Raw genomic sequence first — 26,292 nt, 5'->3', positions numbered from 1 at the left:
GGAAATCTGTGGAACTGAAGAGGAAGTGGGTTAAAGACGAAATATTGGAAGAAGGGGAAGTTTCACTAGCGCTTTATTTAGACTGTTTGACCAGAATTTCTTTCAGAATCAGTGCAGCTTGGGTTGTGTCTGTTTCTAAGCTTCTAATGTTTCAAACATCTAATAATAATAATAATTGTATTTTCTAATTTCCTGCTATAATGTTAGTATTAGAATGCATACTATGGTTTGCATGCACGTTAACAATAAACGAAGATATGACGACTCCAGAGAGGTTGGATGAGGTCCTGCACAGCCACACGAATTATACTGGATACATTATTATTACACTGTAGATGCTAGTCAACTCAGCGATAATAAGAAGCAAATAAAAATGAAAACCATGCCACGAACCACAAAGTGAAAATCAAAACCATTCACTAATGTTAGTGACAGCATCACCAACTGCAGCACCATAATTAGTAAAAATAGAATTTTAAAATGTTCTTTTTTAGCTGGACATTCTTAGCTGGTTGTTCCCATTTTCCGCGTCTTGGCAGCCTGCGAGCACACTAAACTGATGTGTCTTGTGTGAGAGCAGTTAACGCAAGTGCGAGTGTCACAATCACAGGACATCTAATTGGCCAGACCGTATGTCTGTTTTGAATAGACGTGATATGATTGGTGGACGTTAGTATGTGTACTGCACAATACGTGGTTTGGTGACTTAAACAAGAAAATAACCACGTCTAAAACACGAGACAAGGATTTTTTTTAATAGAAAGATGAAACAACAACAACAACAACATTTATTTATATAGCACATTTTCATACAAACAGTAGCTCAAAGTGCTTTACATATTAAAGAATAGAAAAATGAAAGACATAATTATAAAACAAAATAAATCAACATTAACATAGAATAAGAGTAAGGTTCAATGGCCAGGGGGGACAGAAAAAACAAAAAAACTCCAGACGGCTGGAGAAAAAATAAAATCTGTAGGGACACCAAAATTGTGGCAGATATACGGGATTGTCAGGCTGCTATGAAGTTTAAAATGCAGCCTTCTAACAAAGAACACCCAACCCCACCTTCCTGCCCATCCTGCCGTTAGTCTGTTCTCAGTTCTAATGCCCACATGCCTTTTCGTCTGTCTGTTTGTCTTTATATCTTCTAAATCTTTCTGTTTCACATTTAGTCTGCTTACTTTTTCATATGTTGCTGTAGTACGTACCAATTTTCTTTTTTGCGTTGTGTTGAGGTAACACTTGAATATGTTATTTATTTCTTAACAAGAATGCCCAGCTAGTCAGTTGCTTAGACGAGGGGCTCAACTGGCTGAGTTTGGCAAAAGAGGCCAACATGGACTCCGGATACGAGTGTGAGTTCCGTGCACTCAAAAGACTGGTTCTAAAATGGCACTTTACTGGGTCGCTCCCAAGTGGTTCCCAAGCTTTCCTAGAAAATGTGTGTTTTATGTTCACACTCCCTACAAAATTAATGTCATATTTGAAGATGAACTCAGATTTTTCATTTTTTAACCACATACACTATTACGGGTGAACAAATTTGACTAAAAATAAGCTTTTAACTCAGGGAATAAAATTTAAATTGAAATCGAGCAGTTTATCTTTGTAAACCTTAATTATCTTGTAAATGTGTCATCCGTGAAGCTTAGATATACGATTGTCGATCGGGGGTAGGGTTATCCAGTGAAGCATCAAATGCGGGAGGAAATGGCACGCGATCAGTGATCAAGGGGTTTGGAGACCCCGTGAAGCAATGAAACACAGTCGGCGAGCTTTGTCCCCCGTTAACAACTGCACTGCAGTTCAAAAACAAACGCCTCGCTCAGTTACAATTCCTGCGCTATGGACAGCAGGAGAGGTGGGCTGAGCAGGATGAGGGGACTTCAGGTGGTAAAGAATTACAAATTGGCAATCTGCATTTAAAAAAAATCCGTTGTTTCCTACACTAAATTGAATGTGCTGATTCCAAGACTGAAGTCAGACTTTGCCTATAACATTGATAAAAGTAGAATTTTAAAATGGTCTTTCTTAGCTGGGGATATATGGACTGGTTGTTCCTGTGCATTTTTCGCCTTTTGGCTTCCTGCATTCACACTAAATAGAGTCATCTTGTGAGGCAGAAAAACATGTTAAAGTTCTGAAAAAATGTATCATGGCAACCACACAAACTTATTTTACCTAGGATGCCTAAAAATAATATTGAAGAAACAGCTACATAGAGCAAATACACATGATCATTTTCAGTTAAATGAATAATGTAGCTGTTTAAAGTTAAAGAAAATATGTAACCATGTGACCGTGTATTAGAGCAAACCACACACGGTCAACAAACAACAACTTTCAGTAAAATGGAAGGTATAATTTCTGATGGCATTATCTCGTTTTTTTGAGCCGTGATTTCCACTTTCTCACAGAAAAAGAATATATTTTTTTTTACGGGTTAACAATGTACAAATATTATATTGGTCTGTACATTTCATTTCAGCGCTTCGGTGTCACAAACGGTGCTTTACCGTTTTGCATTTCACGGTTGTTTACCTTCGCTATTTAACAGTTTTACACTGTAAAATTAACAGTGATTTTACGAGGTAGGCATAGTTTTCAACTCGCTGGTTGCCAAGAAATTTTTTGAAGTAGCGCCATAAACGCCTCCCAAGTAGCAAGTCCAAGTGCGTTGAGTGTTGCTCTGAATGTAGCATCACACGTCAGTCTGCAGATTTTTCAGTTCAGTATGCTTTCAAACTGCTTTCAGTTTAACATTGGTTTTTACGGATCCAAACTTCTTCTTAAGACCAAAAGCAATTCCATCATGATCGGTTTGTTCCACGAACGTGTTCACGTGGCCCAGCTTAATGTGAAGTTGTACTTCCAGTGGATATCCAATGATTTTGCAGCACGTTGTACCAGCCAACAGTGTGCTCACATCTGTAAGATCGCTGTTTCATTTTGCAGTGGTTGCTGTCATCACGACTGTTCCAATCCAGATAGCATAAATACTTTGTATAACCCAACTGTAAGCCAAGAAGAATCATTTTCAGATCACCACAAATGTTCCAGTTATGTGCTAAGTAGTTTATTACTTTTAAAATGAGCTCGATTGACGTATATCTCTCTTTCATGTCCACGATTTGGAACAGAAGGTGTTTCGTTATACCATTCTGCAATAAGACTTTGAAGTTCACTTTGCCATTGTCTATGAATATGATCAGGCACATAATCCACATAACCTAACTGGAGAGTATGAGATCGTTCACATCAATCCAGAAGCATACCATTTTCCAATTTGTAGGCTTATAAGATTCTGTGGTGATTACGAAAGTGTGTACTTCAGGTAACCTTTTGTAGCAAATTCTTGTAATCTGTCGGCTAATCTGTCAATTCAGATTTCTTTTTTGACAGTGCTAATCTTTCACCAGGTCATCAAAATCAGTCTAATCAGCGACGAAGCCATCTTCCAGATGTTTAACCGTCCAACTGTCACTTTCAATAGAAGCAGCTGCAGAAGGTCTTGTGCACTGGATTCTTTTCTCTGAAAAATCCAGCATACAGAAACAGAATCTGAGCGATTTTTTTCACGCCACACCGTAGTTTTGTCATTCAACTTCAGAATAACACACTTTTTTACTTTATCCTGATCTCCGATTTGACATCCAAAATAATACTTTGTCAAGTATTTGGTGTAATTTAGATGTAACAAAAATGAACGGGATGGGTGACTGATCCCCTCACTTTAAGTTTAAACATACACCTTAGCAAGCTCCAGGCGTGACTTCGGTCCCTCTCGCCTTATGCGGTTACTGCTGTCATCAGCTGACTGTCAGTCCTGACACCGCTGCAGACTTGCCTCCAGAATATAGCGGAGCTGGCTGACCTCCAGTATGGTTGTGGTAACCGTGGCGCCATGCAACAAGATGTAAAGTAGACTACTAGGCAATAGCCAGACGAGTGCGTGTAACTAAGGAGCTGGGCGTGCTTGGCAAATCGTGTGTTAAGATGTGTGTAAAATCGTGTTCAATCGTGTGCAAATCGGCACATTCAATTTATTATTTGACATAAAGTGGGAAAATCTTCATTTCTCAGTGTAACTCCCTGGACTCTTAATGAGGATTCTGATTGGAAAGGATTCCATGCAAGAGAATCTCCTCTCAAAATTATTTTGTTAATTTAGGTTATACATATACGATACGAAATCGGTTCCTCTTTGCGTCCCATATCGTATTATTTCTTATTATTGAAACTTTTGTGCTGCGTTAGTTGTATTTGACTTATTTTTCGATTCTTGAAGAAGATGCTGCATCACAGCTTCCATGAGGATCACGGTTCGTCTGCGGCTTTCAGTGTCCAGTGTTTCACCGGTTGTCACACCCTCTGTTTAGTCCGAGTGTGAAATGTTAATAGAAATAGCCAGGAGATGTCACTAGAGAGGTGAGTAGAGAAGGCTTTAAAAACCTCGAAAACCTCCTCAGCACATACGCCTCGAATGCCTCACATTGCCGAGGCATTAAGTCCCGCCTCCACATTCCCTTATTGGTCCACTTTAGAGCGGCGACTCGAACGGTATTGGTCGAAAAAGGCCTAGTGAAGAGAAGCGAACTGAGAGTGTGCTGTGCACCTGAACAAGCAGAACAGGACAAGGCGGGTGTGCGTCATAGTTTGATGCAGAAAGCCGACCCCTTGACTCACAGATTAGGAAGATTTGATTAGTCAGATATCACGCAGAGGACACTGCAAAAGAAAAAAATAGAATTACGCTTACGTTGTTTCTAGGAGACCGGAAACTTGAATATAGAAACATGCTGATAATATCCCACCGGTTCACGCATTGACGACATTTACAGGTATTATAGCTCTCATTGCATTTGCCCTGGCCTTATTTTTCATAGTGATTTGGCCATGGTCAAGTTCAGATTTATTGTCATGTGTACAATGTTCAATTACATTCTTACCTGCATGTAAGGGCAACGTGGTTGGATGTTTTTATGGGTTGTAATGGTATAAAAAGCCGAAAGGAAAAATATTTTTGGTGTTGTGATGCCCTTTCTGTACCCCCACACCTATCTAACCACGGGGCATCTAGTAGTCATACCCAGTATAATTCACAGTGAATTAGAGATGCACAGACAAGATGGTACACACAGGTGATGTCCATAAATATCAAAGTATAAAAAGTAAAACAAAGTACACAAGCAAATCCATCTATTCACAGATACCTTGTACACAAATAAAGATGAAAAAGTGAAAAAAATGAAGACAGACAAAAACACCATGATTCCTGTCCCTTCTTTAGGCTACTCAAAAGGACATAAGGACTTTCTAAAGCAGAAAGCTCAACATTAATACCAATCCCTTTCCCAGGATGTTCAAAGGAACTAAGGACTGTGAAACTAATGAAACTAATGTCCATGCTCATCGCATTATATACTGTATCTTCAGGGATATACAAAGAGTAATGTGCACCTTATTCAGGGAGTTCAGAAAAATTGTGGTTCACACTCCACTAATGTTGAGCTTGTGCTGACCTACAAAGGCCATCTCTGATATCTTATCCTCCCATTTAATCTGCCCACGGAATCCCATTTTGCCAGCAGTGGCAGACCTACATTTTTGGGGCCATGAAGCTTGAACTGTAATAGGGGCCCCTTTGCAACCAGCGATAAGGTCTGAGTATCCACTGTTATCTTCTTTAATTGGGATTGTTCAATGACAGATCAGAAAAATTTCTTTTTGGGTACTTTAATAACCTTTTAATTTTTGTTTTAACTATCATTTTGTACTGAATTACTCTATATTATTAATGTTATTTTTTAGAAACCCTTCTCATACAGTAAAGATCCAAAATGTTTAAGTCATGTGAACTAAAGTCGCTTCTGGGGAACTTCCAGGATTAGGGGCCCTGAGGCTTAAGCCTTATAGTTTCATAGTAGACCCTCCCCTGCCCGATAGAAGTCTCTCCTTTCCAGCTACACCCTTAGGCAGTCTTGTAGGCACCATAGTCTGGAATGAACCCTTTGAATCTATGCCTATGCTTGTGTGTGTGTGTGTACAGCCACAGACACTCTAACTTCTACTACTGAATTCTCTGGAAATCAATTTTTTTTTCTCTCTTGGGCCCTTTAACTTACACGGGACATGACTTCAATAATGTTTATTCTCTTTCGTTCAGCCAGGTTGACTCATCCCATCCAGGCTCAGAGGAGTTATGTAACGCACCACTGCTCACTCATCACATTGCCTCGGATGCATTCATACCTGCATAGCTGCCCTGCCCTTTCTTTCACCTGAGCTTTTAACAGCTCCACCTTCAAACGCTCAAGGCATGTGCTCCCTGCAATTATTTAACTCAAAATAAAATGTCAGCAAATAGTTTTAGAAACACTGCGAAATAAAACTGACATCATAGTGCCACAAACCACAGATGCCACTTTCATTTGTTTGGAATACAAGACACTTTAAACATCAGATTAAAAAAAAAATATTGCCCGCTGTTATGAACTTACTGTATTTTCCTATATTTCTCTATTTTTATAAGACTATCACTAATTGGCAGCTTTGGCACAGCATGCAGACCTTTGTGCTCCCCAGAGAGCAGAAGAGTGCAGCTCTGAACCACAAGTGAACCAGGCTGGGTCCCTGTCTACAACTCACTCGCCTGAACCATAAGATAAAGGAAAATTAATAGAATTTTCTTCAACAGTTGCATTCTTGCCCTGTTAGCCCCATAGGGTAATTTGTTTAACTGGATCCCATAACTTACTCCACTCCAATGGAGATCCAATGCAGCTGATGCCAACTTAACAAGTGAAAGAAAATGGCCAGCAAGTGACACAGCTTCTGTATAAAAAGAATAATTACAACCCCAATTTCAAAAAAGTTGGGATTGCTGTGTAAAATATAAACAAAAACAGAATGCAATGATTTGCAAATCTCATAAACCCACATTTTATTCACAATAGAAAATAGATAATGTATCAAACTGAAAGTGCAACATTTTACTATTTCATGAAAAATATTAGCTCATTTTGAATTTGATGGCAGCAACACGTCTCAAAAAATTTGGGAAGGGGGAAAGAAAAGGCTTTAAAAGTAAGAAAGAAAAGGGGTACTAAAAAGAAACAGCTGGAGAAAAATTTTGCAACTAATTCGGTTAATTGGCAACAGATCAGTAATATGATTGGATATAAAAAGAGCATCTTAGAGAGGCAGAGGGTCTCAGAAGTAAAGATGGGCAGAGGTTCACCAATCTGCAAAAACCTATGTCTACAAATTCAGAATAATGTCCCTCAATGTAAAAATGGGAGGACTTGGAATATCTCATCATCTACAGTATCATCAAAAGATTCAGAGAATCTGGAGAAATCTCTGTGCACAAGAAACAAGGCCAAAAATCAACATTGACTGCCTGTGACCTTCAGGCCCTCAGGCGGCACTGCATTAAGAACAGTCATGATTCTGTCATGGAAATCACTCAGGAACACTTCCACAAATCACTGTCTGTGAACACAGCTCTCAGTGCCATTTAATGAATACAGGTTAAAGCTTTATCATGCAAGGAAGAAGTCATATGTGAACATAACCCAGAAATGCCACCATCTTCTCTGTGCCAAAACTCATTTTAAACGGACTGAGGCAAAGTGGAAAACTGTTCTGTGGTCAGACAAACTGAAATTGGAAATTCTTTTTGGAAAGTATGGACGCCGCATCCTCCAGAGTAAAGAACATCCTGCTTGTTATCAGCACACAGTTCAAAAGCCTGCATCTCTGATGGCATAGAATTGGCAGCTTGCACATCTGGAAAGGCACCATCAATGCCTAAAGGTACTGTATATGTAGGTTTCAGAGCAACATAAGCTCCCATCCAGATGACGTCTTTTTCAGTGAAGGCCTTGCATATTTCAGCAGACAATGCTTAACCACATACTGCATTTATTACAACAGCATGGCTTCGTAGTAGAAGAGTCCGGGTGCTGAACTGGCCTGCCTGCAGTCCAAACGTTTCAATAGTTGAATACATTTGCCGCTTCATGAAAAGAAAAATATAACAAAGAAGACCCAGGACTGTTGAGCAGCTAGAATTCTATAAGAAGAACAGTACAATATTCCACTCCCAAAAGTCCAGCAACTGATCTCCACAGTGCGCAGATGTTTCTGGAATGTTGTTAAAAGAAGAGGGAGGCTCTACAAGGGGAAACATGGCCCTGTCCCAACTTTTTCTTTTTTCAAATTCAAAATGACCTTATTCTTTTCTTAAAATGGTACAATTTCTCAGTTTAAACATTTGATATACCTTCTATGTTCTTTTGTGAATAAAATATGGGTTTATGAGATTTGCATGTCATTACATTATGATTTTTATTTACATTTTACACAGCGTTCCAACTTTTTTGGAATTGGAATTGTAGCTTATCTTATTGCCAACTCCTTTGCCTAAGGTCATACTGATGTTCTCTCCTTTAACGGTAGCTGTCAGAGCCTCAGCCTTTTCTTACATCACATTTATTTACACCAATTTGCAGTTCCATCCATCAGTTCATTTTCATATCCACATTTCCCTGTTTATGGCCAAGAGATAATCCCAACAGTGTTATGATCAAGCCAGGAACCAAACCTTATCCCATCACAGCACAGCACAGCACACACTTATGTTGGTTTGAAGGACTTGTCTTTGGGATTGGTAGTGCTTTACATACTGGGAGAAAAATCCACCAAATCTAAGGGAGAATGTGAAAACTTCCATATGGACAGTGCATGGCTGGTGATTCAAACTCAGTATCTCAAGGCTGTGAGGAATAGCCTGCACTATCCCAAAGTCATGACTTGTTCTCCTTAATGTAATGCAGCAGGTGGGCACTGATGCAGGGGTCTGCTGGTGCAGGTTTTCACATATCTGTGATTCATAGCCTTTTGAACTCTACCCAGTTTTCCTAGCCACCACAGCTTGAAGCATCCTGTTATTAAACGCAGAAGACAATTCAATGTAAAACTGAACACTGATAATACAAATTAAAAAGTTTAGTGTTCATTTAAAAAGGTGCCCAAAGAGAATGTATGTAAAATGAAATACACTGAATGAATAAAATATAAATAAAAGATTCAAATAAAAAGTTTCATCGATCTGCTGTGACACTCTCCATCTCAATAGAATTGTATTTGGGTTGCAAAAACAAAATTGGCTCAAGTGTCCATGCCTCATGGCTGAATTAGATCCACTTTCCCACCATACTTTTATGAAATTTTGCAGGTTTGTTTTAAACTTTTGTTCCTATGACCCGGAAAGTTGATTTTGCCACTCTTGATGACTCTCTACAATTATATTCATCATTTTTCTTCCTCTATCTCACAGACACAACGTTCTGAGTTTGAATCCCTCAGTCATTTGCTATGTATGTGTAGAGTTCAAGCATTCTGATGGTTTTGTAATGACAGTTCCTCCCATCCATTGCTTAAGGCTGTCATTCACATTCAGAGTTGCTCCTATTCCAGCAGCATTAGCAGTAAGACAGAAACCAGCGCAGGACACACTCAAGTACACATTCACAATCACTCATACCAGTTTGGGCTACAGTTGCAAGTTAACTTAACACATGTGCCGTTGGGACAAGCGGGATGAACAGGAATACTCAGAGGAAAAAGAACACGCACACACGAACAAATGGAGAATGTACAGACTATAAACTATAACTGGGCCAGCATTTGGAATCTGTAGCCAGGAGGCAGCTGTACTAACTACCCTGCCACCCTGGCAGTGACTTCTGTCCTTCAGGAAGAACAACACAAATAAAAGTCTGTAGAAACTGTCATTGCATCATCTGTTACACATAATCAAGGATCTTATCTAGCACTTGTTCTGGAACTTAACTTCCTTAACTTATTATTGTTCTAGATTTGGGGTTTACTGTACTGAATGTTAGGAGCCAAAAGCACAATCTGAATCAATGGTGGCAAGCTCTTCAAACCTCTGGATAAGGGAGATGACTGGTTGAAAGGGGACATCTTTTCTCCAACGTTTGCCAGCACCTTGGACTTCTCTGTAGGGAGATTGGCAATCAGTAAAAATATAATCAGGCACTGGAATTCCACAATGGATTATCAGCTTGCCATGGCACAGTGCAATAGCTGGAGTAACTGCTGCTCCAAAGTTTGTCGGCAGGGTGACAAGGTGCTCTTGCTCCAGTGTGTTATGGAAGCTAAGGGTGCCCCCTGTATGGTTCAGACAGACTCCTAGGGTCTTCATGCAAGGAGGAATTGACTTGATCTCCTCCTTGTCTCCATCGTAGAGTGCCACAAAGTGGATTCCTTCTCGTTGCAGCCACCAGGAATGCTGCCTATCCTTTGTGCACACTCCTTTAAGAGGACAGAGAATGAGAGAGAAAAACACTGTCAAATGTAAGCATTGACCTACAACATCACAGTTAGGCAAACTATAGTAGAGGTTAAAAAGACTAACTGGAAACACTAGGAGTCTTGATTCCAGTGTAAATTAGAGGGTTAACAGTGGTAATGCTGGACTCGTAGGTCCTAAAAAGAAGTGATAGCACAATGTCAGATCCCTGTCAGATATACAAGACAAAGGCGTACCCAGAACTAATGTGGAGTTAATGATCTTAGACTCACCACCAAGATAGGCCTGTGCACATAAAACTTGTTGCAGTATTAAAGAGTCTACACACAGTTGGTGTAAAAGTCTACAAGCATGTTAAACTGTCCCAGCTACCTTATTCAAGGAAGAAGAAATCTAAAAGTGAACTTGGTTGATGTGCAGTAGATGTAAAACAATAATAAGTTCATAAACTAACAACCACAACACTGTCAAAAGGCCACAACACTTGGATTGATCATAACCTTTCAGAAAGAGGGTGCTGAAGCTGGAGTGTTCAAGTGCTAGAAAGAGATGTGGACAAAGCTAACTCCCTGAACTTTCTTCCAATGACCAATCTCCGCAAACAATCCCTACTAAATCAATGGCTCCTACCACATCAACTGGAATGGCCAGTGACAAGTCCGCCTTTGACCATCAGTATGGACTGTCCATATCTGAAGACCAAGTAAGGGGACAACTGAGGAAGCTACACACAGAAAAAGCTGCGGGATGAGATGGAGTCGGTCCTTGAGTTCTTAAATCCCGTGCTGACTAACTTTGTGGTATCCTCTATCATGTATTCAGTCTGTCCCCAAGTCTTCAGAAAGCACCACTACTGTGGTAAACATCCTACAGTGTCGCTATTCCAAAGAAGGCAGGCGCCTCTTCACCTAATGACTACAGACCAGTGCACTTGCGTCTCACATTATGAAGACCCTTGAGAGGCTGTTCCTGGACTACATCAGTTCTCTTGTGGAAGACCACCTGGACCCGCTGCAGTTTGCCTATCTGATAAAGATTGGAGTGGAGGATGCAATTATCCATCTCCTCCACAAAGCTTATTTTCACATGAACAAAGCTGGTAGCACTGTAAGGATTGTGTTTTTTGATTTCTCCAGAGCCTTCAGTACTACCTAACCATCCACATTAAAGGGTAAACTTTACAATATGGAGGTGGATGAGCCTGTGGTGTCCTGGATAATAGATTACCTGTTGGGCAGACTGCAGTTGTTGAGATTTAAAGACTGTGTTTCTGATACAGATATGAGCAACACTGGAGCACCACAAGAAACAGTCCTGTCTCTATTTCTCTTCACTCTGTACACCTCATACTTTAAATATAACACCAGGTCATGTCATTTTCAGAAATTCTCAGATGATTCTGCACTTATAAAGTGTATTGAAAATAAAAATGAATTATTATTGATAATTATTATTATTGATATAGGGGATGAAACAAAGTACAGGAGTCAGGTGGAGAAATGTGTTTCTTGGTGCAAAGAGAATTGTCTTCATCTTAACATCAGCAAAATCAAGAAATAAGTTATTAACTTTTGCTGCAGCAAAGTGCCTTTGTGTCCAGTCACTATTCAAGGAGTAGATGTAGAGGTGGTTCACTCTTACAAGTACTTGGACTGGTCTTATAACACTCTCATTTAAGAAAGGGCAGATCAGGCTCTTTTTCCTTAGGGGACTGTGTTCCTTTAATTTGGAAAGTGACATCCTTCACATCTTCTATGACTATGTAATGGCCAGTGTGATTTTTTATGCTGTGTTGTGCTGAGCTGGTAACATCACTTCAAGACTGGCCCACTGAATCAACAAGATAATTAAATGGGCAAACTCAGTTATAGGGCACACTCTGGACCCTCTGGTAGCAGCAAAGGAGAATATTAAAAGAAAACTGACTGTTATTCTGCACAATGCTGCTTGTCTTCTCCATGACACACTAACACTAAAGACTTTCAGCCAATGAATTGTTCAGCAGATGATTTGTCAAGAAACACTACTGGGGCTCATTTATACAGTACCAACAGCAATACATCTGCCTAATGCCTCATTGTGACTGTGACAGCCAAGGCAGAACTTTTCTTTCTTTTTAATTCTCTTGCTTTATAGTCATTTGTGTGTGTTTAGACCAAAGTGTGTGTGTTTATTTATTTATTTAAAGTGCTTCTGTAAAAGCCATATTTCCACCTGGAGACAAATAAAGTCTAAGAGGAAGGTCATGTTTAGTCACTAGTAGACTGTAGGGCATTTCTGTCAACTATGTTAAAAACATAAAAACACAAGAGAAGGGAAGAAATTGCCAAAAAGTAAAAAATTGTGTGAATTTTTTCTTCTAGTCAACTAGTCAGGGTAATTTCCATTAGAGGTGAGGGACCTGAGAAAAATGTCAAGGCTACCTAAACAGTATCACGAGACAGCTGCAGTACAGTCAAGGCCATATGAACATAAGAAATGATTCAGTTAGGAAGATATGAGGAAATTGTTTGTCTAATTACTGTACATTCCGAGAATTTGTAGTCACTTTTCAACACTTTTGCAATATGTTTCTCTGAAAAACAGAAGTACTAGAGAGCATAAAATACAACCACATCAGCTGTAGCCAAATCACATGCAAATATTGTGAGCAGGCCAGCTCTACATGTGGGTGTCATGGTAGTACAGGGGTGACAGATCTCATGTCCAGGGCTTCAGTCCCATACTGGGATGTTGTCTGTGTGGATTTTTCCTAAAGATGTGCCCCTAAAGATTGGCTCCATCTCCTGCAACTCTCATTAGGAATCAATGGATTGGAATATGTCTGACCTCTATATTTAAGAAGGAAGTCATCAGAAATTTAAGCTATATTAATTACATAATTAAAAAAACAACTCATTATTGTTACCTACAAATGTGTTTGAGGCCTTATCAAACATATAACTGCATTAACTGCATGTACATTTTATTGATGCAGCATTAAACATAATAAAAAATAAAAAACACATCAACATGCATATAATAAATTATACACAATTTTAATTAGACAATGACTGAATGCCATTACAGTCTCTTTAGGTAGTCAGCAGTGTAATCAAATGTAGCAAAGACCCTAAGGGAATCTCCACTTTGCCTAGTAGCCATGAATTCCTTCTTTCAAATGATGACCTTATACAATTAGCCTGCCATCCTGCTTTTCCTTTGCTGTAGCACAATACTCCTTCAGCCAGGTTATCAGACTGGAGAGCAGAAATTATCTATGTATTTTAAGAAAAATCTCAAATTACATTTCAATGAGCTAATACACTGTTTTATTTTACTTGTACAGACCTTTGCAATACAGAAATGCATCCAAACATTATATTGGATAAATGGTTCACACCTTAACATACTGTATGATGGCATTCTCAAAACTCAAACCAGACACAGAAGGTGCCATCCAAAGCTAGCTGGTCAAAAGAAATCAAGTGAATGCCCTTGCAACCTTTAATGTCAAACTCTGTCAAACAGAAAGCAGGTTGTTATTTGGTGGGAAACAGCCATAACCTAACCATTAAGGTCTGACCAGTAAAGAAGAAAGTTGACTGCCCGATGATTTTTATCCTTTGATACTGGGGTGTTGCCCCATCTTTAGCTCCCTCAGAATAGGAGTAGTTTAATGCCCGCTCTGTTTCTAATGGTGAACTATATGATTCACATGAGACATTTCCATATTGCAATAACCTGACTTGTTAGAAGCCTGAATGTTATATTGAAAGCTATTGCTCGAGTTATAATACTGCATCCTTAGTCCAGCTCATGACATACGAGGTGTGACAATTTAATTCTTGGAACAGCCATGTAGTGTCACCTTTGTGTCTCAAATCTTGATAGATGAGCAGAAACAGGGGTGACTTGAAGTTGTGACTGATCTTTCTGTAAATTAACATGTTTAACAGTGTTATTATGAGTGACAAAACCCGTTGTTTCCAAAAACAAAATAGCAAAGCATGCAATGGAAAACACAGCTTACTACAACTAAATAAAACAGACAAGCATTTGTCTTGAACTGCAAATGTGACATGCATGCTTTGCTTTTGCAGTCAGTGTAGACATACCATACTGGTTGCACATGACATTGTTATGGAACCTGGGAACAACCATACTGGCTTCCAGAGGCAAAAAGAGCAGAAGTAGATCCAAAGAATGCTGGCGAGAGTTTCGGTCTTTGGTCTATCCCCATAATTCTCATGCCAAAGCCAGACTTTGCACAGCTTCCTTCGGCTTAACCAGGTTTCCAGTTTTGAAGCATATCCAATGCCTTGAGTGGATGAACTACTTGAGTGGCTCAGAGCAGCTTGTTTCCTGACCATATATGACATTACCAAAAACTATTTGCAAATTCCTTTAATGGAATCCGCCAAGGAGAAGACTGCATTTAGTACCCCTAGTAGACATTGGCAATGTCATGTCCTTCCGTTTGGTTTGTATGCGGTGCCAGCTATTTTCCAACATCTGGTGCATAAACTCCTCAGGCTCCATAATTCCTTTAGTGCCTTCTATTTGGATGACATCATCATCTGTTCTGGTACTTTGGAGGAGTGCATGGTGCACTTTTTGGCTGTCATCCATTGACAAGCTTTATATAAATCCCAAGAAACATTTTTTGAGTTAATGGATGCAAAATATTTGGTCCATTGGGTCAGTGGAACAAAACACCCAAAATGTTCAAAAACTAATGCCATTCACGGTTGGTCCTGTCTGATAAGCATGCAGCAAATCCCGGCTTTCTTAGGTTTAACGGGGTAGTATCACCAGTTTGTACCTCCGTTCTCTAAGAGGGATACATTCGTTTCAAATCTGAATAAAACATGTGCTCCTAATATTATGGTATGAGATAAACAAATGGAGGGTGCATTACGTGACTTAAAACAGGCCACGGTCTCAGCATCTGTCTTCATTTCAGAGGCTTGGGTGCCATGCTGAACTAAAGTATGAACGATGCTGAACCTCTCCCCCTATCCCCCATGATGTAACTGAGCCAGCAGCAACTTTTGGACCACGAGATGAGGCATGCGGTAAGAGAATGGGAAACTCTGGCAATTAAGTGGGCAATACAGTAGCAAAGGTACATCCTTGTGGGTCAGGAGTTCAATCTTGTTACTGAACATGCCCCTCCCCGGTGGATGGCCACCCACAAAGAGTTAAATCCCCTTGTCGCTTGGTAGTTTTTGGACCTTCATCCATTTAAATGTTCATATCCTGAATCACTTTATACCAGTGCTGATGCTGTTTCTAATGTCCATGACCTCTCAGTTTGGGTCACCTGATCCAAAGGGTTTGGGCACTGGATGTGTCACATACGGGTGATTAGAGGACAGTTTCAGGGCTTGTATAGTACTTGCAATACCACCTTGAGTTGTGGGGCTGTCAGGCTCATGCCTTTCCCTTTCCCATCCATGGGGAAAAATACTTCCAGAAACAAGACCCAGTCACTTCTGCAACTAACCCTACCTCCTTCTGCCTCATAAAACCTGGCAACACTCAGGACCAGTCAGTGTGAAAGAAGACTCACATCTAGGAAGATTCTGCTCTGTCACCAGCATATGACAGCTGACTGCTTGTGGTTTTTTTTTTTTTCGCGAATCTTTGCCATATCTTCCGCCTTACAATATGAGGGGATCACTCACATGCCCAAAGCCTTCATCTTTGTTTTTGAATTCTATTACAATAGGTAAAAACAAAGTTAAGAATGTAACAGACACTCAGAAAGCAACTCTACATAAACAAAAAAGTACTAGACATTTTATGCAAAGATGACTGAGCAACAAACTGTTTAGATAATGAAGCTGGTCACCTTAAATGAGCCTCAGGTTAAGTGCTATGCAATTATAGTTGCCAAGCAACTGAATGTGGGAGGCGAATCTGAGACAAGAGGCACATGGTATGTGTGGTCAAGAGCATGGAGATGAACTCCAATGACAAAAAGATACCATGCTGAATTGAGGGGTCATCTGATCAATGATATTCAACGAACAATTGAAGTTAACTAGAAAAGAATTAGAGATCACAGAAAAAAGAGCTATGAGAGGCATACAATGCTGAAAATTGTGCCTAACTTGCAATTGTGTTAACACCACTTTGCCATATGTCTTATGATTTTGAAAAAGAGGATTATATCCAAACCAGGAGATGATGACAGAAACTGGACAAGCAGAAATATTTTTCTACCATTTGGATGTGCTAGTGCATGATAGCTAAAGCTGCTTTTTTGCAGCAAACTGTTAATGTGTTTCTGAATATGTCTAAAATTGGAAAGAAGATTTTTTTTCTTTTTTTTTTGTCCCATAATTCAATAGAGAAAACCATATCTTTTTTTCTTATAGCAGAGTTGCGCCTGCAGTGCACTTGAGAAGCTGGCATGCTGTGATGCCAGGTTAAGTTGTGTTGAGTGGCAAGATGTTCAACTCTGAGTCTATGATTCTGAATTTTAACCTACAAAATCTGTTAAAGAAATGGGACTCATTGCTGCCAAAAGCAAATCATAAAGGAGTTATAAGAACATCATCCAGTTGCCAGTTCTTAGATAAGACTGATACAAAAGTTAATTCTTTGGCCAAGAAACAAAGAGAATCTGAACGCTTCAAAGATTTTGTATTCTTGTAGAGAGAGCCAAGGGATTAAGCAGCTGCAATTTTGTGCCGCGTCTTTGTTGTCTTTTGTATATTATGCATATCCTGCTTCTGTAATTGTTTTGTTTATGAGTAAATTGAATTATCTTGCCTCTTAAAATGAGCTTTGCTTGAGCTTCCAAAGGCACTAATTACCTTCAGCCTTGAAGGTGTTAGGTGATGTGGTGCACACTTCTTTACCTCCTGTTAACGTTCTCTCTGTCTCCTTCTCAACACTCACTTGAAACAATAGAGGAGTCTAATCCTTGTTTCACAATCTTTGAGACAAAGACGGCAGAATAATGCAGAATTGTCACTCTGGATGTATTTTTTAAGCCAGAGCAGAGGAGGGATGGCCTATGATTAGTGTATCTTTATTAGCCCTTTATTAGCATCCAGAACATGATTGCTCAGTCATGGACACACCTGTCAAGTTGCAGATCTGCCTCAAACAACTGTCATTGCTCACATCAGTTTATAACTAGGGACCACCATATTCACAGTCCTACACATTGGCAAAATGCTCAGGACACAAAGATTGCACATTATGACTTTTCCTATTTTCTTGGTCCCCTTATTCCAAATTAGAGGTCACCACGATATGAGATTACCCTGGCATTGTTGGGTGCATGGCAGAAATTGACCCTGGATGGGGCACTAGCCCACTCTAGGCCAAGGTGCAATAAGCTATTTCAAGGTGAGTATGCAAGATTTATTTTGGCCCAGTAGTGATGTACCTCCTTGTACACAGAATGCTATACTTAATTCTGCCATGACTGGGGGACAGCAAGGGTATATATGGTCCCTCACCACTATGAGCCCCATATTGTGCCCCTGTCTGTAAAGCACCCTCTCTTACACTGCACTAGTTTAGAGTCATCTCTTAACTTAATTAACTTAATGCAAAGCAATTGCTAAAAATAAATGACTAAAAATGAGATATGTGTATACATGATTTCCCCCCATGTAAAGCTGTGATTTTTTTCAATAAATTGTTACCGGCTAATATTCTACTTTGTGAAATGAAATGGAAGAATCCCATCACTTTGACAACAATTACATTTCCCTGCCATAGCTGTGCTGCAGTTGTGCAAAAATGCAATATCATTATCTTAATATAGCTAAATCTATTATAGCAATTTTGCTTAAATTCAACCGGCTTCTGCTATTAACTGAGCCGAGTTTAATTTGTAATTTATTTTTGAGTCCACAGACTTCCATCTTCTCACGCACACAAAAGAAGAAAGCACTCCTAAAATGGACAGATTGTGTTCACCGATGTCTAAAACATATTGAATACTCAAAATTCAAATTTTAATCTTGTCACAATACTTACCCTACAGTATATGTAAAAAGCAGCAATTGTGCTTGAATTTCAATACCCAAATTGTCATTACATTAGAAACCATTCAACTGGAGGGACACGTGTCAGAGCTAGTGACAGTGGCCACCTGAAGGTTTCTGTACTACTCAGCAAAGGTAGGGACGCTGCCAGGGGCTCCAAGAGGTGGCAAACGCAGTTAGTGGAGGAAGTAATCAAGGAGGCTGCAAGGCATACCCAATAGCAAGTATACAGACAGCCATCTTCCACCTAAAAAATGTGCAGCCTTACTGAAAAAGGTGGTGGTGACATATTCATTATTAACTTATTGGGAAAGGGGCATGCCTTTCTCTCATAAAGAAGTAAGACTGCAGGGTTGCTGTGACACACTTCTGTAATGACCACAGCGTACACTATTTTGTGTGATTCCAAATGGTGGTTGCTTTCTTTTCAAAGTTTGCAGCTGGGATGCATTTTCTCTCACTTGTGAATGTAGTTTCACAAAAGCAGCACTTTTGAAATTTGGTTGACAAGGCCAAAGTAAACCAAAGGATATACTGACGTTGAAGGATTGTGTATCACAGCTTACTCACCAATTCGATAGGAGACACTATTGTAGACATCCACCTCCCAGTAGCAAAGGCCCTTTGCAATGCTGATGTCTGCCAGAACCCACAGTGTACAAGAAGACAGTTCTGCACTGCCACTGGCCTTCAGCTCTGTGCTCTTCTGATGTCTTCTAGAAGTACTTGTTGGCTCAGTGTTGTCAATGTGTGTCAATGTCAGGCCTGATGGTGAAATCTGCAGTGATGGAGGTACAGTGCTAAGATCGAGCCTGAATGACAGTCCTACAGGACAAAAATATTGATACAGTTAGAGTGAGTGTCAGCTATGAAACACTAAATGGCTACATCAGCCGTCAAAGGAGAAGTTAGGAGGTGAGGGTGAGGTACAACCAAGGCGTTTGCTGCAGGAAAGAGAAGAATGTCATTGTCAATTTATGTGATAGTAATTCTTTTACTGCAGATGATGGACCAGTATGAGGAACTGTAAACATGTACATGAGTGTATCCTGGAAGAGACAGTGACACATTTAGATTTCTGCTTTGTGCCCAGTGCTGCAGGGACAGATATTAACTTTGTGTATCCCTGAACTGGATAAGAAGTTTGGACTTCCATGTCATGGTGAGCTGTACCCAAAGGGCAAACCTGAATGTTAATATGAGAAACAGTGCTTGCATAGATAGATAGATAGATAGATAGATAGATAGATAGATAGATAGATAGATAGATAGATAGATAGATAGATAGATAGATAGGTAGTTTATTAATCCCCAAGGGGAAATTCACACAGTGAACACAGTGGTTGAGCAACTGTAAAGTTAAAAGGCAAGATGTAGGACAAGGATGAGATATTAGATGTTTCAGAGTGAATGTTTAGTATGTAATAATTTGATAAGTTTAATGTGTGCTAGGCATTTTAGTATTTCACTTCAAAATTCTTTATATATCTGTTTTCACAACTTTACAGCTTTTTCATTTTCTTTAACTATGCACTGTTATCCTTTTGGTGGAAAAGTAAGCACAGAAACTAAAATGAAAAGTTGTGTAAAATGCTGACGTTGACTTGGGTAATCCCTTGGGTCAATAAACAAAGGCCTTTCATACCTGAAGATGAATGGGTAATGTTGGAGGATTTTAAAAACTACACAGAAGGTTGTTAGGAGACAAAGGTGAAGAAAGCTGGTGTGAACAGTGCTGAGATGTGTCTCCCTAAAACTAGGTATAAGAAGTCAGATGGTGGCAAGAATTTTAAATCAAGTGTTTCATTTTGCTTCTGTGCTGGAGCCCAAGTGGAGTGAACCACAGGGACAGAAAAGAACTGAGTCCCACTGTAACTGCATAATCCAACAGTTTATTGTTGGGTAAAGAGAGCATGGGGAACTACAGAATTTTATCCTCTTTTCTTTCTCTTTTTCTATCATTATTATTATCATTGCTTTTCTTTACTTCAATGCAGCTATTCACATTTTGACTCCCAGGTTTCAATGGATTTGCACATTTTAGGCATACATGGACATGATCTGATAATTTTCTGAGATACTTACATGTGTGTTTGTGTCCATCTCCCAGGATGCAAGTCTGTGGACTGTAAAATGTCAGAAACATTCTGATTTTGCGTAAAATCTCATCAGAAGAACTGAGTTCAGAGTGCTACAGTATAGAGATAATGTATTTGGGTTTGTTGTGTAAATATATTATGCACATTTGTGCCCCACAATTATAGAATATTGGCCTGAAACATTTAACTGCTAAAATCATATCTTTATGTAGGGAAAGTGATTTACTGGGCACAGTGGATATTTTATTTGCTGCTTAAATAACACATGGATAGACAAGATTTAGGTTCTTTCGGTAAGAGTTAGATGTTTTATCTTCTTCTATAATACGCTACCGTGTCTATTCGTTTGTCTGTCCAGGATTTTAAATCACCTGTAGCTCGCAAACCATTTGACCTATTGACCTGAAATTTGGTACACATATACTGCGTGATGTCTACTGTCCGCTTCCGGGGTTATGATTGACCTCCAAGGTTATTCCTCTTTTTATTTTTATTTAATTTTATTATAGAATCAACTCCCGGCAGCAACCAGCATGGCAGCTGTGTGGTACATGTGTACAGGCACCGTTCTCATCCCTACCACCTTCGCCATCACTTCCCCTACCGCTTCATATCTTAAATCATCCTTGAGTTAAAGGAAACATACTAAGTAATTGCAACACAAACACTGAATCGAGTTTAATGCAAAAAGATGCCAATGGTAGAAAAAAAGAAGCAGGCCACTAGGGTGAAGAAAAGAAGAGCTGCTCAGGAAGCAGCAAGCACATCAACCTCTGAGCAAATGAACGGTAAACGTACAGAGAAAGAGTTTGAAAACTATGAATGCTCAAGTCAAGTGTATTCACTGCAGTGTGCTGTTACTGGTTGATAGATATTTACAATTTTAGAACTACTAAACTGAATTTTCATATTATTTTAAAAACTAAACTCTGACCATTTTTGCCTTTTTGTGGCTGTGTTGTACTTTTAAATTGCAAGAAACTGTTAGTCAGGGTTCAGTATCCAATGCCTTAGAAGGTACACAACTGCAGCAGATTTGTCCTACTTTTTGACAGCCATCACTCAAATACACATTAGAATATGATATTAATTCATTCATAATGATAATTGGGAAGATTGAACAAAACCTGGATCATAGTATAAAGAATGTGATCTCCATGTCGTAATTTCTAGCACTGCCAAGGATATCAAACGCTAACATGGGTTCCTGGTACATGTGAAGACAGATTGAAAGACAGATTCAGTCTTGGAAAGAATGATCTATTTTAAATCATAAAATGACATTCTCAGAGCAGCTTAATCCAACCGAGGCCTTGTAGAGTACCCCAGCAGAACTGGATCCATCCTTTCAAATGGACTAAAAAGATATAAATATACAAGTGTTAATATGTTAATAAGAAATGTGCTAAAAATTGGAATGACATTTTCATTAGTGTTTGTAATCATCAGTCTGCTGCTCTTCAATTGCATATTGTGCTTTTTACTTGGCAGCAGCACAGCTAAGAGATTATGAATCTTCCTACTTTGGTTATTAGAACTGTTTCCAAAATTGCAAAGTGTGGAACCGGAAAGGTCTGCACAGAGTAATTTGACAGTTTGGAACCATTTTTGTGGTTGTGAGAAAAGCTTTTCAGCAGCAGATGTATCATCAGCTCTAAAGGTTTTTCCCGGCAGTGCAAGAAGGTCAGGCACTACAGCTGGAAAAAGGGCCAGCGAGAGTTGTGCCGCATATTAAAATATACATAGTCAAGAGAGCTAGAAGAACAGAAAGCACAACCTTTTTGGATTAACTGCCAAGATAGAGAGCGGAGTAAGAGTGTTATTAAACTGAGACCATTGGTGAGAAGGTCAAGGGGTTGATATAAAATCTGAAGATTCCTTTAAACAGTAAGTGAGCATGGAACTTCAAACTCTCCAGGAGCAAATGAACCTGAGCTCTGGCCTGTGACTAAGTGATATAAAATAAATGTTAGAGTAAACACCACATACATTTGAAAGCAGAAAGTCCATCCAAGCAGTAACAAGTCCAGGATTTGATAGAAGCTGTGTGGCAGTAGTGCAAAGCACTGAGTCACCATGCTGTTCAAAAGGCCAAACACATTTCAGGCTAAAAAACAAAATGGCTGAAACACTACAAACTTGAAGAATCCACAGATTCATACAACTATTGGTAATTTTGTAAACAGAATAAAGTTTGCTGGTTTCAATCAACTACAACCAAAACCTTTTTTTTTTTCTTTTTGGTTTCCCTTCCATATCTGCAAAGGCATGAAATTAATTCATGCTTTTGTTTTAAGTCAATTAAACTTAGCCACGGGGGATGCACAAACCAGTGTGTTTCTTTGTGCCGGTCCCAAGCCCAGATAAATGGGGAGGGTTACGTCAGGAAGGGCATCTGGTGTTAAAGTTTGCCAAATCAATATGTGGACAACAATACAGGGTGGTCCAGATCTAATTATGCAGATCCAGATCATTTGGATGACTTTGATTTATGCGGGGACGAATTACATCAGCGATCAGCTCTGAGCCCTTTCTTATTTGCAATGGTGATGGACAGGTTGACAGACGAGATTAGATAGGTGTCCCCGTGGACTATGATGTTTGCTGATGACATTGCAGCGCTAGTGCTGTAGCAATAGTAGGGAGCAGGTTGAGGAGACCCTGGAGAGGTGGAGATATGCTCTAGAGAGGAGAGAAAAGAAGGTCCATAGGAACAAGACAGAATACATGTCTGTAAATGAGAGGGAGGTCAGTGGAATGGTGAGGATACAGGGAGTAGAGTTGGCGAAGGTGGATGAGTTTAAATACTTAGGATCAACAGTACAGAGTAATGGGGATTGTGCAATAGAATTGAAGAAGAGAGTGCAGGCAGGGTGGAATGGGTGGAGAAGAGTGTCAGGAGTAATTTGTGACAGATGGGTATCAGCAAGAGTGAAAGGGAAGGTCTACAGGACGGTAGTGAGACCGGCAATGTTATATGGGTTGGAGACGGTGGCACTGACTTGAAAGCAGGAAACAGAGCTGGAGGTAGCAGAGTTAAAGATGCTAAGATTTGTATTGGGTGTGACAAGGATTGACAGGATTAGAAATGAGAGGGTCAGCTCAAGTCGGATGGCTGGGAGACAAAGTCAGAGAGGTGAGATTGCGTTGGTTTGGACATGTGCAGAGGAGAGATGCGGAGTATATTGGGAAAACAATGCTAAGGATAGAACTGCCAGGGTAGAGGAAAAGAGGAAGGCCTAAGCGAAGGTTTATGGATGTGGAGAGAGAGGACATGCAGGTGATGGGTGTAATAGAACAAGATGCAGAGAACAGAATGATATGGAAGAAGATGATCCACTGTGGGAACCCCTAACGGGAGCAGTAAAAAGAAAAAGAAGTTTTTTAGTCAATTTGATTACTGTAATGAACTGCTAAATGGACTACCTAAGAGAGACATCAATTGGTTGTAGTTAGTCCAGAATGCAGCAGCAAGAATCTTAACCAAAAAATGAAAATCTGAGCACATTTCACCACTCTTAGCATCGTTAAATTGTTTACTTTAAAATACTACTAAAGGTATGTAAAGCTTTAAGTAATCTTAATTCTTATATTTTAGAATGTTTGTCCCTCTACATTCCAAGATGTAACTTTAGATTCTTTAATGGTGGTATGCTAATTATTCAAAGAGCCAAGCATAATACAAGTGGTGAGATGGCCTTTGCTACCAAAAACCTGGATTAATTCACTAATAGAGATATGCCAGACTAGTATTGTGGAGTATTTAAAAAAAACTCCTAAAAAACTTTTTAATTTGACCTTTTCTTAACTACATTTTATTACTGTTCTTAAAAAACTAGATGTGCAACAATAATGGATTTGCAACAATTGTTAATCTTTAATTTAGTTTGTTTTTCTTTTCTGGTTCTTCTATGATGGTGTTCTGTGCCACCACCACCTGATCAAAGTCCCGTGCAGCTGCCTGTGATGTCAGAATGAAAGCAGATACCCCAACTTCTCAAGAGACCCACTGTGTCGAATCCTCTAAGACGATACCTAAAAATTAACGATGAACTATATAAGTAGGTAAAATGTATATTAAAGTGTTTTTTCCCTCCAGCTTAACTGGATTTGTTTTTTTCTGTTAAAAAACAATTTATATATATATATATGGCCTTTACTTCTCTACTAATTATATATCTACCATATGTAAAATGTGCATTATTTACATATTTTTGTATGTTATTTAGTAATTTTTGCTGCTAATTTTAAATTGTTTTTTTTTTAGCTTATAACTATTTATGTAAAATCTTGTAAGGCACCACATCCTGTGTATGAAAATGTGCTTTAGAAATCAATATTGTTGTTTTAGCGAGCCCAAGTCTACACCCTCTGGTTCTATGAGTGTAACATTAATGTGCTTGTGCTCATCTTTTGTTTTTCTTCTCCCTGTTTTCCCCCGGATTTGGTTACCTTGCAGTGATTTTTCCATCTCCTCCTCTGACAGTTCGGAGTCTCCTCTCTGAAATGTGTTTCTGGGACCTGCTTATCATAAACAAATGCAATATATGTAATAAGAAATATCACTTTTTTGCTCACACACATGCCTTGTCACATTTATTTTTAAAAGTAGGGACATCATGAGAATTCTGTGTTGCACTTTATTGTTCTTAATTCCAAAGAAACAAACTGAAAATTATTTTGTATTAATGAATGAAAGTAAAATAACAAATGAATATATACATAAATAAATACAAAGAACTGCTTGAGGCCATGTGTTTATTAGGCCTAGTGCCAAACATATGCCCATGCCTTTATTTAAAGACTCAGTAGTGTCAGATGTTTCTAAAAGTCCATAACTAAAGAGTGCATACTGCCTGAATTCTCATGAGGAAGACAGGACTCATTCATTCATTTCCCATTGCTTATCTGAGACTGGATCATGGGGGCAACAGTCTTGGCAGAAAGGCCCATATGTCCTTTTCCCCAGCATCACTGCCAACTCATACTGTGGGAATCCAAGGCATTCCCAGGTCATCTAGGATATATAATCCTCCCTGTAAGCCCTGGGTCTTCCTCAGGATCTACACCCAGCTGGTCATGCCTGTAAAACTTCCACAGGGAGGTGTCATACAGGCATCATTATCAGATGCCTGAACCAGACAGGATTTGCTTGCCATAATCCTCTTGACCATGCTTGTTTTTAGGAGTAAAGAACTATATTTTTTGTTATTTTTTTATGTGCATTGGAAAGACAATATATAAATTAAATTCATGATTATTTATTATTAATGCAGAAAGAGCTAGCAACAAGGAACATTCCACTGACCATTTGTCAACCTTGCTGATGGGGATGAAGATGTGTGTGCCTCTGTTTGTGTGGTTTCCTTCCCAAAGTTGGATGGCTGCTCCTGTGCTGCCATGGCCTCTTGCAAGGGTTTCTGGTCAACTATCATAGTCCTTTTCTGTTAAGAAACAAACAAGACCTTCAAGATTTACCTTTCCAGATAAAAAACTGCTTGCATTTTGATTGTGTGTTAAAACTGTACTGTCATTTCTGTATTAATGAAGCTCTTTCAGCTCTCTTAACTTTTACAACGTAACCTTGTCATTGACACAAATAAACTTACACTAACTCATGTAGATGCACAAACAGCCCATATAAACACAGCCATTCAAATGCATGCTCATATACACCTACTTTTATCTGCAATCTTAAGTAAAAATCCTCACGGTTACATACAGTTCATGTCGTCTGTCACATTCACAAATGCCAAGGCACTTCTGGCTCAGGTCTGCACTTTACAGTGGGCTCTCTTCATACGACCTGGCAATTGCTTGACATATTTGGCATTCCCTTTTCCTTGCTGCA

At 39.3% G+C, this 26,292-nt stretch overlaps 1 protein-coding gene across 6 annotated transcripts in view; it reads right to left on the bottom strand.

Moving 5' to 3' along the window:
• Nucleotides 1–9,051: 9,051 nt before the first annotated feature.
• Nucleotides 9,052–26,292, bottom strand: part of LOC120536671 (fibronectin type III and SPRY domain-containing protein 2-like) — a 65,566-nt gene continuing 48,325 nt past the window's right edge. For all 6 annotated transcript variants that reach the window (XM_039765124.1, XM_039765132.1, XM_039765131.1 and 3 more), the window contains 4 exons: nt 25,750–25,885; nt 24,894–24,962; nt 18,913–19,167; nt 9,052–10,350 (listed from right to left, as the gene is read on the bottom strand). In XM_039765124.1, coding sequence (XP_039621058.1) covers nt 9,914–10,350; nt 18,913–19,167; nt 24,894–24,962; nt 25,750–25,876 — 888 coding nt within the window. In that variant the 5' untranslated portion in view covers nt 25,877–25,885 and the 3' untranslated portion in view covers nt 9,052–9,913. The remainder of the gene's footprint in view (nt 10,351–18,912; nt 19,168–24,893; nt 24,963–25,749; nt 25,886–26,292) is intronic.

The sequence above is a fragment of the Polypterus senegalus genome, chromosome 1 (assembly GCF_016835505.1).
Source record: "Polypterus senegalus isolate Bchr_013 chromosome 1, ASM1683550v1, whole genome shotgun sequence".
NCBI classification, from domain to species: domain Eukaryota; kingdom Metazoa; phylum Chordata; class Cladistia; order Polypteriformes; family Polypteridae; genus Polypterus; species Polypterus senegalus.
Note: the sequence above shows the minus strand (reverse complement) of the source record. Positions and strands in the feature narration are given on the sequence as shown.